The 13,430-nt window shown below is 40.3% G+C and overlaps 2 protein-coding genes across 3 annotated transcripts in view; both read left to right on the forward strand.

Moving 5' to 3' along the window:
• Positions 1–13,430, forward strand: part of LOC308298834 (bone morphogenetic protein 1-like) — a 39,444-nt gene that overhangs the window by 15,231 nt on the left and 10,783 nt on the right. For both annotated transcript variants that reach the window (XM_080742517.1, XM_080742518.1), the window contains exons 7-8: positions 12,850–12,974; positions 13,143–13,258. In XM_080742517.1, the coding sequence (XP_080598643.1) occupies positions 12,850–12,974; positions 13,143–13,258 (241 nt within the window). The remainder of the gene's footprint in view (positions 1–12,849; positions 12,975–13,142; positions 13,259–13,430) is intronic.
• On the forward strand, positions 2,690–12,836 carry LOC308298830 (uncharacterized protein). Its single transcript, XM_080742512.1, has 6 exons — positions 2,690–9,135; positions 9,289–9,356; positions 9,505–9,590; positions 9,732–9,822; positions 9,941–10,023; positions 10,703–12,836. The coding sequence occupies exon 1, from the start codon at positions 2,722–2,724 to the stop codon at positions 9,133–9,135; it is 6,414 nt and encodes a 2,137-aa protein (XP_080598638.1). The 5' UTR covers positions 2,690–2,721; the 3' UTR covers positions 9,289–9,356; positions 9,505–9,590; positions 9,732–9,822; positions 9,941–10,023; positions 10,703–12,836.

Here is a 13,430-nt window from a genome sequence, read left to right on the forward strand (position 1 = left end):
CTATACGTTTTCCCACCATTAGATCTGCTGTCTGCTGACATCCTTTCTAAATAGCCTCTAGAGGCGCGTGCACGTGACGTCAATAAAAATGACCGTCCGCCCTGAAAAGAAAATACCAAAGCTCCACTGGAGGTACAACTTGTAAGCATCGGGCATTAGTGGAATGCTCGCTGTCTGTGTGCCCCCCCCCCCTCTCTCTCTCTCTCTCCTGTCTTTGACAGAGTTTACAATTAACACAGTGTAAAAAATGCCAATGTGTTATTTCTTCTTTTCCTTATTGTGTGAGAATTCCAAAGTAAACATAGGCCTATTGGAAATTGTTAAAACTCAAATAATGTACAAATAACTCAAAATTGTACTTAAAGGACAACTTTGCCACTTTTCAACCTATCTTCATATAATAGGTCCTCACTAATGTTCATAATAAAATAGCACCATTTTTTTCTACTCTGTCCAAGTCTCTTAGGAGAGCTGTGGGAAGTTCAGAAATCCATAGTCTTGTGACATTACCATTTGACAAAAAAAATGTTTTAATCAATATTTTTGAAAAAAAATATATATATATATTTTATTATCGCGAGAACAATGGCTTCAACTTTAACATTGCAACTTTTCAGGAATAGAAAGCCTGCATTTTCTATTAGCTTGGATTCCCCATTGATGATGTCACAAGACTATGGGAGACACCAGAGTTGAAAAATATTATTCTATTTTATCATGAACATTAGTGAGGACCAATTATATGAAGATAGGTTGAAAAGTGGTGAAGTCCTCCTTTAAGTACAGTACTTAAGTAAATGTTCTTAGTTACTTTACACCACTGCACAACAGCAGGGCTTGACATTAACTTTTTAGCTTACATGCATTGGTGGAAAAAGACACATTGTGAGCTTGTAGATCGCATGGGTATAAAATAGTTATCAAATAAATGTAGTGGAGTAAAAGTACAATATTTGGATCTGATATGTAGCGGAGTAGAAGTAAATGTACTTAAGTAAATGTACTTAGTTACTTTAAACCACTGATTACATGTGAAAGCTGATGACTTTAGCCACTGACAATACGCTATTGAGTATTGACTTTATTGTTTTTTATTATTGTGTATAAAGGTGACTTAGTGTGAATTAGCAATAGAGTATCAGTATATAATAGATATATAGACAAATACAGTAGACAGATATATACAACGTGTAAAATCTATCACATTCTGATTTGTTTACAAGTCCACTGAATAAACATTATGCTACTTTAAAGGGTCAGTCTCACTCCACAATGAATACAGACTTTACATTTTTATTATAGGGTCTTCATGGAGAAGAACACATTTCCTTTGTCATGGCCAGCTCGACAACATTACCTGATGACCTGCTTTCACGTGCAATCAGAAGTGCTCAAAAACATCATATTGATGTGTTTCCTGGAAGGACAACATCCACAAAAGGAAACTGCTGCTATGAAGCTGTTATATTCAACATAAATGACAGAGACTGCTTTGACAATCTCAACCTACTTGTAGATGAATACAGACAAATATGGATAACTGAATTTCAACATGAAATAGAACACAACCATCCAGGCATCATTGCTCATTATGCCCCACACTTCAGACAAGAACAGTGGAACAAACTTAAGCTTTCTGGTTGCTGGAATGTGGACTTCTTTGGTGATTTGGTGCCCAATGCAATAGCTCGAGGATGTGGAAAGAATTTACTCATCTTCAACACAAGTCCTGAAGCTGCAAGTCCTATTCATGTGATTCAGCCTGAAACATTTGGTGGGGTATTGGACACAGATGTTCCTGTACTTCTTGCTTACAACGAGTCCCATTATGAAAACCTTATTCCTAAAACGAGTCAGGACCGAGAAGAAACTGTTGCCCTAATGAGAAAGTATATTGCAGGCACCTACGACTACAAGAAGGATGACATCCCAATGCTGATCTCACCAGCAAGCACAACACTCACATTCGGTTATGATCATTGTGAAGAAAGACTAAACGCAAAACATGCTCTTCTGAATCATCAACACATCTACCACAACAAATCGCATTCCATCAAAAGGAAATCATGTGAAGATGATGTTCATATGGAGAAAACAAAAAAACAAAAGACTTTAATCCAAGACAAAAACACTCTTCTGGAAAATATTTCACACAGTACAGACATAAATGAAGAAGAAAGACAGCAAACAAATCTGAAAATGTCAACGACAACACAAACTTCCAAAGACAAACACCTCAGTGACATAACAACCTCTAAACAAACGCCCCACCAGAAACGACTTCATGAACAAGACTCACTTTCAGAAGATGACCCTTTCCATTCACACAAAATGAAACAACATAAAACTGATGTTGAAGACAAAACCACTATTCTTCATGATCTTTTACAGATTGCAACTAAAAACCGAAATGAAGATCAAAAACGTCAAATTAAAAGATTGCAAACTTCACTAAGAAGAGCTAGACAGACATCAGAGCAGAAAGAACTTCTCAACAAAAAGATGGCAAAAAACAATAGACTTAGGAGGGCTGAAAGAACACATGAACATAAAAAACTTGATAACAAAAGGGAGGCTGAAAACCAGAAAATGAGGAGGTCTGCAAGAACACATGAACAGAAACAACTTGATGACAAAAAGAAGGCTGAAAACATGGAAATGAGGAGGTCTGCAAGAACACATGAACAAAAACGACTTGATAACGAAAAGATAGCAGAAAACATGGGAATGAGGAGGTCTGCAAGAACACATGAACAAAAACGACTTGATAACGAAAAGATGGCAGAAAACAACAGACTCAGGAGGGCCAAAAGAACATATGAACAGAAAGGACTTGATAACGAAAAGATGGCAGAAAACAACAGACTCAGGAGGGCCAAAAGAACACATAAACAGAAAGGACTTGATAACGAAAAGATGGCAGAAAACAACAGACTCAGGAGGGCCAAAAGAACACATAAACAGAAAGGACTTGATAACGAAAAGATGGCAGAAAACAACAGACTCAGGAGGGCCAAAAGAACACATAAACAGAAAGGACTTGATAACGAAAAGATGGCAGAAAACAACAGACTCAGGAGGGCCAAAAGAACACATAAACAGAAAGGACTTGATAACAAAAAGATGGCAGAAAAAATTGCCGTGATCAGATCTCAGCAAACACCAGAAGAGAAAGAACTCCATAACAAAAACAATGCAACACAAATGAAACAAGCCAGAATGCAGAAAGGACGTACACGACAAGAGAGGCTACAAAAGTTTAGAAGGGCTGTGAAATATGGCCCAATCTTTCCATGCTCCTGCTGTGAACAAATGATGTTTGAAAATGGAGTTACCATCATTGATGACAATATCTGCAGTAACATTGAAATAGCATGCAATGACAAAATTGACAGGTTATTTGAAAATATATTTGAAGACAAATTGGACAATCCAACATTCAGTGTCCACATTAATTCCAACACAAACTGGTATCTCTGTCACACCTGTAAGAACTATCTTACTAAAGGAAACATGCCACCTATGTCAGCTGCTAATGGTCTGAAAGTTACAGCTGTACCGAAACATCTCCAACTGGAAGAACTGGCAAACAATCTAATTGCCAAGAAGATCTTGTTTCAGAAGATATTCAGACTTCCCACTTCATTGATGCCAGCTATGAAAGACAAACTTATTAACATCCCCATAGGAGATGATGATGTGATGAACACTCTGCAAACCCTTCCCAGGACTCCATCTGAGGCTGGGATCACTACCATTGATGTCAAGCTGAAGCGCATGAAAACACTCAAGAATTATGTTCACCACACAACTATAGCTCCTCAACAGCTGTTCCAAGCAATGCAATTCTTGAAAGACTGTGAAAATCCTCACTATCAATTCTATACAGATCCCTCAACCTTCCAACACAGGTGTGAACTGGAAGATCCAACCGGTTCACAGCTGCTCTACATAAATGAAGATGCAATTGCTGATGAAATAATTGAGAACGTTATTGAAAACATTATTGATGATGCTATTGATGAAATATCCATCACTGAACAACACTTTGAGGATATCAATCAGGACAACACTGACACAGCAGACAAGAATGAAGTTCAAAATGATGAAGAAAAGGAAGAGGCAGAATACAGGGAGAACGACCCAATCAGAAAGTTCCAAATTGATTATGACCAGTCAGTCTGCACAACGGCAAGATTCCCAGAAGCATTCCATGATGAAAACAAGCAGACAGATTCCCATGTAATTACATTTGCACCCGGCGAAGGAAAAACTCCAGAAAATATCCTTCACAGTAAGGATTGGGATGCCATGGCTTTTCCAATGAAGCATCCTGATGGCAAGTTCAACTTACACTATCCAAGACAAGCCAATCTCACTGATCAGTACTACTTCATTCAAAGACTGAGAAATGTGGATTCAAGATTCAGAGATGATCCCAGTTATCTTTTTGCAGCACTCTCCTACATTGAAAAGAAACAGCTTCAGAGGAACATAAATGTTTCCTTCATGAGAGGAAAAAAGTCCAAATCAACATCAGGAGAAACTATGTACAACCTTGAGAATGCTTTCTCTGTATTTGACAGTACCTCCAACACTCCTAGCTACCACAAGAAAGGCAAAAATGAAATGATGGCAAGATTGGAAAACCTTGGTCCATTCCAGTTCTTCTTCACTGTCAGCTGTGCAGACATGCGCTGGGAAGAAAACATCACTGCAATTCTAAGAGAAAGGGGTTTGAAGATTGAATATGTATTGCAAAACATGAGCACAGATAATGATGGCATTGGAGAAGAGGAAATAACAATAGTCCATTTCAACGACGGCAAGTCTTCTCTTCCTTTACATGACTATCTGCAAACACATGAAGCTCAGTCAGTCCATGAGATTCTCAGAAAAAATGTTGTGACTGCCACAAGAAATTACAAACACAGAGTGCAGACCTACATTCGAGACATCATGCTGAATCCTCACAATCCAATGTCCGTGGAATACTACTCCACCAAGCTGGAGTTCCAAGGCAGAGGAGCCGGTCACAATCATGGAGTTCTCTGGGTGGATATGGACAAAATGGAAATGAAAATTCATGATGGAAACAACATTCATGACATTGCCAATTTGCTTACCAAGAACGAAGCTGTGGGCGTGCAGACAACAATCAAAGAAGTTCTTCACACGGTCATTGTTAAGAAGGACACAGTAGGTGAAGATCAAAAACAAACTGTGCTTCACATTCTCAAGAAACTCCACATCCACATATCCAATTTGACCTCAGATACCCTTCTCAACACTTTCAAATTTTTTGGCCTCAAGTCAGCTTTCAAAAAATTCCAAACCCGAGATGAGTTACAAGACTACGAGGAAAGAGCCGTCATCAACTTTGCCAACACATTTACTTCTGTCACCCTCAGTCCTGCTGTTGTTGGGGAAAGCGTGTCTCAAATAGTAAAAGCAGTCAACTGTCACAGACACACAAAAGCTTGCCGAAAATATAACACGACTTGCAGATTCTTCTTCCCCAAGTTCCCCGTATGGACCACTCTAATAGCTTCACCCTGCAAACTGGTTGGTGATGCATTCAAAGCAGATGCACCAAACAGAAAGAAACGTGCAGAGTTACTAGAGTCCGTGAAGGATGTATTGCTTAATGATGAAACAGTATCTGACATCCTTATGCAATTCCCCACCATCAATCCAAATGATAAACACGAATATGAAGCAAACAGAGAGAAGAGGATTAAGGAAGTCCTCAAGCTTGCTGGACTGAATGATACAAACTTTGATTTCTACCTGGAAGCTCTGAAGACCAGTAAGGGCGGCTACTGTCTCATCATGGCCAGGGATATAGATGAAATATTTGTCAATTCCTACAATCCTGAGTGGGCTGAAGTCTGGAATGGTAACACAGATCTGCAAATTACACTGGACTACCATGCAGTCATAACCTACATCTCTGACTACTACACGAAGGATGATACTGGAACAATGAAGGTTCTCATTGAAGCCTTAAAACACACACACTCCAGTACTCTAAAGGAAAAGATGGTAACACTCATGAATACCTTCATCTCACACCGACAGATGGGAGAAGCAGAAGCAGTCTATAAGATCTTCCCAGACTTCCACTTCAGAGACTCCAATGTTACTTCAGTCTTCGTTCCCACAAACCGCAGAGAAGAGAGAAGCAAGTTTCTCATCAGAGTTGACAATAATCCACAGTACACTGATATTGAAAAGGTTAATATCCCAGGAAGAGACGGAAAATATGTAGAGAGATATGACATTGTCAGCAAATATGAAAGAAGGCCAAAAGAAATGGAACACATTTGCTTGGCCCAGTTTGCCAAAATGTACAATCCGGCTTGGAAAGACCCAGGAGAAAAACGGCATCCTCAAGGAATTCCTCCATCACATGCCAATCCTAAAGACAAACTAAATTTCTTCATCACTTCCCATGAAGGAATATCTCACAAACCCCTTCCACCAACTTTCAAACTGACACTCCTACATCCAGATGAACCACCATACATGAGGAAGAGGACCAAACCTGCTATTATACGAATGCACAAGTTCAACAAAAGCAAGCATACGCAGTCATACTGGTTCTCAGAACTGCTCCTGTATATGCCATACAGACAAGAGGACGACATTGACAAGCAGCTTAGAAGAATTGACAGCATTTCTGATGAAAATGAAAGAAAGGAAAAATACACAATCCTACAACAAGACATCATGATGGTCAAGCAACATGTCATGGAACACCTAGAAAGTGTGGAGGAAGCAAGGCTGGCGGTTGAAGAGTCTGCACGAAATCAAGACATGGAGGACATGTTAAATCCAGAAGGGGAGCAAGAAATTCTTGACTGCAATCTGCAAGGTCCTCTACCTCATCCAGAATTTGTTCACCTTGATCCTGACAATCATGCACTACCACAGGAAAATAATCAGTTGGAAAAAACATTTCGACCCATTGAAATAGAACCACAACAGATTCTGTGGTCGAAGACAAGAAACCTTGACTATTATCAGAGGAAGGTTGTTGAAAAGGGCATAAGATATGCACGAGGTCTTGTTAAGGCACTCAAAGACAAAAATCCACTACCAACAGCTCCACTGCTGATGGTAAATGGCGGGGCAGGCTGCGGAAAATCTACTGTAATCAACATCCTGAAACAATGGCTTCATCTCATTCTACACAAGGCTGGTGACAGCCCTGAATGCCCACATGTATTGGTCACTGCCCCTACTGGAACAGCAGCCTCTAGAGTCAGAGGACAAACACTCCACACAACATTTGGATTCAACTTTGGCAATCAGCACTTTCCATTGAGTGACAAGAAACGAGACAACACAAGGATTCAGCTTACAAACCTTAGGGCAGTCATTGTGGATGAAATTTCCATGGTCAAAGCAGATATGCTCTACATGCTTGACCTTCGACTTCGTGAAATCATGCTTCAACCCGACAAGATATTTGGAGGTCTTGCGATGTTCTTCTTCGGGGATCTAATGCAGCTCAAACCATGCCAAGCAAGGTACATTTTTGATGAGCCCCGGTGTGATGACTACAAACTACCCTTTCACATCCAATCTCATTGGGAACTGTTTGACATCATCACACTAGAAGAGAATCACAGGCAAGGAGATGACCATACATATGCTGATATTCTCAACAGACTCAGAGTAGGTCACCAGACCGAAGAAGATCTAGCAATTCTAGCTACCAGAATCAGACCTGAAGGCCATCGTGACACAGTTGGTGCAACATGCATTAGCTGCACTAATTCAACAGTCAACAAGCATAACAATTTGAGACTTGAAGAACTTAAAACAGAACTGCTGGAAATAGAAGCCATTAATCATCATCCTACAATTGCTGATTTTAAACCGAAAGTCAATAATGAAAAAGGAACAGTTGGAAATTCAGCATTTCTCCAAACCTTGAAGCTCAAGATAGGTGCTCAAGTAATGCTAATTCACAATCTGGACACTCTTGATGGTTTGACCAATGGCTCGAGAGGAACCCTTGTTGCAGTCATCAAAGACCAACAACAAGAGGTCATCAAACTGATGGTCAAATTCCAGGAAGAATATCAAGGGGCAAACAAGCGTACAACCCAACCAGCACTTCAGTTGCTGTACCCAGGCTGTACACCAGTACAAAAAGTTCAATTCACTTACAGCCTGTCAAACAAACAAACTCATGCATCCAACAATGCAACCGTCTATCAATTCCCACTGGTACTTTGCTATGCCGCAACATGCCATAAATTCCAAGGACAAGAAATTCCCAAACCCCAAAACGCAGCAATGTACTTAGAAACAATCTTCCAGGCAGCCATGGGATATGTCATGCTCAGCAGAGTTCCTTCATTAGAACAACTGTACTTAATCAACTCTCTACCGGAGGAAAAGCTGTTTGCAGATATAAAAGCACTACAGGAACTGAGGAGGATGGAGAGTGTGTCCATCAACATGAACCCTACAGAATGGGAAAACACAAATGAGTGGACAGTCAAAGTTGCAGCTCTCAACTGCCGTTCCCTAGTGCCCAAACTACCTGAAATTAAGGTAGACCCTGTTCTGGCTTATGTTGACATGTTATGCATCAGTGAAACATGGCTCACACACAACAACAACCAGGACCCATCTTTGCAGATTGATGGCTTTTCACTCCATCTAAACAGTACCGGACCTGGCAAGGGATTAGCCACTTATTACAGACCAGAAAAACTCCAACATCAAACAGATTTCAACGATGACACTATGCAAATCACCATGATGGTCTCAGCAGACGTTGACATAATCAGTGTCTACAAAAGCAAGGCAAATAAAGCCTTGATCCAGAATTTGGTACGCTTAATCAACCCCCTCAAAACAACTCTGATCTGCGGCGACTTCAACATATGCTTTGCTCAAAACTCCAACAATCACGTTTCCCAAACTCTTCAGCAACTAGGATTCACTCAACTCATAAAAGAAGCAACCCATTTTGAAGGAGGACACCTAGACCATGCTTACTTCCGGAATAATGACCACCTCACTGCACATGCCTCTCTGTACAGTTCATACTACACAGCCAGAGACCATGACGCTTTGCTGATAACAGTAAAGAAAACTACAGAAATACTCTAGGTATGGCTTAAAACATGTATACATTACTTCATAACACATACAGTACTAGTATTTCTTTTACTTTAAAGGATATTGCACCACTGTTGTTGACAAGGGCTAATAATGTCAAATACTGCATACTGCAGACTAATATATTATACCGTCTCATTTCAGATAAAAGGACCCCATCCTCACCCAGCCTCATACTACAATGTCACCGACACAATAATGGAAGTTTATACGTAAGTTCAACCGACAGACTGAACCAGCTGTAATTTCCAACATCCCTCCCCCATTAAATCCTTGCCTCTATTCCAATCAGATCAGCTTAACTCATGACAACGTTCCTTTTAAAATGATGCCTCCTCCTTCCATATCTCACTGTTTAAGAGACACACCACCTCCCGACACCACCCAGCAGCAGGCACCACCAGAACAGGCCCTATCTACTGGGTGCAGGCTCCGAAGCCCTCTAGGTATGGCTTACAACATACCTAAAGGCTACATTATTTCATTACACACCAGTATTTATTTTACTTTCAGGCTCTTCCACCACTGAAGTGCTAATATAATGTCAAAAACTGCAGACTGTAAAATATCATACCGTCTCATTTCAGATGAAACCACTCCCACTGAACCCCATCTCCACCCAGCCTCATACTACAACGGCACCCACACAAAAATGGAAGTTTATACATAAGTTCAAATGTGAGACTGAACCACCTGTAATTTCTAACATCCCTCCCCTATCAACTCATTGCCTCTATTCCAATCAGATCAGCCTAACTCATCCTCCTTCCTGATCTCACCTGTGCTATCTCTTCAGGTCACCCACCACCTCCTGACATCGCCCAGCAGCAGGCACCACCAGGACAGACCCTACAGGGGGCAAGCTCCGAGGCCCTCTAGGTATGGCTTACGACATGTATACATAACTTCATAACACATACCTTTATTTCTTTTACCATTGGCACACATGTCTGTATGTCAGAAACTGAACATTTGGACTTGGTACATTTTTGCTTTTCTTTTTAAATATATTTTTGTATTTGTGTATTGTTGTTCTATTGTATTCTAACTTCTAATTCTCATATGGATCTTAACATTGATGAAATCAGGGATCTCCATATATGGGCATAAAAGGGATTCTGTTAGTTTGGTTCCCCTCACATCACAGTGATGTCAGAGAAGCAAACCCATAGACTGTAAAAAAGCGTACACGAACGGACGGACGGAGACATGATGTGCCCTTCCTCATACTAAACTGTGACCTTCGGTCGCAAAAATAATTGAATTTTACTTTAAGGATCTCTAATATAATGTCAAATACTACACACTGCCATATATCATACAGTCTCATTTCAGTTTAAACCACTCCCACTGCACCCCATCTCCACCCAGGCCTCATAATAGAACAGCACCCACATAAAAAGTAGCTTCAACTCACAGACTGCACCAGCTGTCATTTCTAACATCCTCCCCCATCAACTCATTGGCTCTGTTCCAATCACATCAGCCTAATTCACGACAACGTTCCTTTTAAAATAATTCCTCCTCCTTCCTTATCTCACCTGTGCAATCTGTTCAGGTCACCAGCCACCTCCCGACATCGCCCAGAAGCAGGCACCACCAGGACAGGCCCTATCTACTGAGGGTGGGCTCCAAAGCTCTCTGCCTTCCATCTGGCAGGGTCTGATCCAAAGCTTCTGATCCCATCCTCCAATGGGGCCCGCACCAAAGCATTATTAATCATATGTATTCCTTCATGTTTATTTCTATTCACTTGTAAACTTTTTGTAATAAATGTCATTGCATTTCTTTTGTGCGCTGAAGTCTCTTTTAAGTTGAAATATTAATGAAAGAACAATTGTTTGCCATAACTGTCTCTGTATCACACTCACCTTGCTTTTGGCCCCACTGCTACAGTATACCTGCACCATTTACTTTCAACACCTGGGTGACCTACCTTCAAGTGCCACTATTGAGCAATCTTACAATGCATGTATTTGACCCATAAGTACTGCAACCCCCGCTGCACCCACCCAGTAGTGCTGTTGCGAAGCCTCCTCGACCACCGCTCAGTTCACACGGGTGTGATTTTTTACAGGAGAGGAACATTATAGCCGCCCTAACCCTTCTTGTTGCATTGCATAGCAGATATACAAGCTGCGATCTTGTAAAATCTACTATTTCTGAAAAGTTGTGAAAATGTGTGCAAATCTTTGAATACATATATTTTTTAAGCGAAGGTCCGTGGCCAAATACATATCATTTTGGGGGTCCTTCACATGAAAGAGTTTGAGCACCACTGACATAGAAACATAGGTTTTTCAAAAAACCTTAGAAAGATTTGAAATATTCAAAGACTTGCACAAACGTTCACGATTTTTCAAAAATAGCAGATCTACAAGCTCGCAGCACTGCACTTGGTGCTGCGCTGTGAGCTTGTATATCTGCTATTTTTCAATAATGAAAGTACCCAGGGCCCAGAATCTGGTGCGACACCCCTGCTGCTGGTCTGGGTCATGGAGAAAAGCCAAGCTAAATAAAGCGGGCCGCGTTTGGCCTTTGTGTGGGACAATTTGGGCTAGAGTGGCCTTGTTCTCTGGCATTCAGGATTTGGCTCCACTGAGCCGGCTGGCACTGACTAAAGCCCTCATTCAACCACTCTGTTTGCACATGCTTGTCATTCATGGGTGCATCACCATGGGAACTGTACAAGAGTGAGCAACTAACTCAGGATAGAAAATAAAAACATCAAGGTGTTGAGTATGTATGGGATATGAAAGGATATCATGGTCCAGTAATTTTTAATAACAGAACAGTAACTTGTTTCTTTGAATATACTGTATGTATTGAAATTTGATATATTGTAGCTAAAGCCTGTTTTTCTGTTTGAATATTTTTATTAAAGGAAGAACATTGATGATACATCACTAATCACAATTAGGGCTGTCACAATTATTACATAATCGTCTAATCGCGATTATTTGACATAATCACGATTATTTTTCATAATCGTCATGATCGTTTCCATGTTGAAAAATGTTCATATATTTAAAAAAAGTAAAAAATAGTGGAAATAGCAGATCTAAAAGCTCACACTACGTCGCATCGCGACACGTTGTGAGCTTGTAGATTGTCTATTTCCACTATCAATGTTCTTTTTTAAGTTTAAAGTTGTCAAATATGTCAGTCATTTCTTCGTATATTTAGGTTATGTGTCATATCTGCCATGTGCAACTTCAAAGCCTAAAAGGCAAACAGAAATGTAATTGTCAACGACAAAAACCACAAAAACACAATTAAATCGTTAATCGCAATTATTTGAGTGACAATTAATTGTCTTGTAAAATGTCATAATCGTGACAGCCCTAATCACAATACATGACTAACATGAGACACAACTTAACAATACATCACAAACGCAACCATACATGAGACACAACTTGACAATGCATCAAGGACAGAAAACAAAAAGGAAAAAAGGAAACAATTTAATTCATATAATAATTGTTCACACCAAATACAGTAGTAATCACCCCTTAATGCTGCCAACCCAATCTCTCCCATATCTCTGCCAACCATATCCATCCCCTGCCTCCCAATCGGTACCTCGTCTAGTTGCTGTTGTCCTCCGCCACAAGACTCTCGACCACTCATCATCAATACATTTTTATTACTATCCACTAAAGACTAATCACTTTTTCCTTATTTTTTATTTCCCTCAAACAGGGGCATCTTCTTAGACACAATCATGCCACGTTATGATGTCAATGGAGTCAGGCCTCCTATCGGACAGAGGACCAGACTTAGCAAAGGGGATATTGCACAAGCCCGCAAACTCTACAAATGTTCAAGTAAGACCTTTTAATGGAATAACGTTTGAATCAGCATTTTTGCATTTCAAAAGCCAATTGAGGATTGCAATTTCGGACCATACTGTAAGTCTATATTATTGAGGGTGCAAACTCATATTATTGAGCGTGTAAACTAAATGTAATCAAGTTCTTGTCGCCACATGAAAGAATGTGGGGACAGCCTACAGGACAGTGTTGGAAACTTCTCGTCACCTGGTTTCCCCAATGGCTATGAATCCTACGCTCACTGTACATGGAGAATTTCTGTTACACCAGGAGAAAAGGTGGGTTGATGACATCTAAGCATCTGGCAAATTCAGATTTCACAATACATATTGCATGCCGTGCAGTACAGCACATATTATGCTTTATCATGAGTTGGATTGGCTGAGATTTTATACCGTTTTAGGAACCTTTTGAATCCCTTGTCTCTTTGCCTGTGTATCACTGTGTATT

This window comes from Nannobrachium achirus (assembly GCF_963921795.1).
Source record: "Nannobrachium achirus genome assembly, chromosome: 15".
Lineage (NCBI taxonomy): Eukaryota > Metazoa > Chordata > Actinopteri > Myctophiformes > Myctophidae > Nannobrachium > Nannobrachium achirus.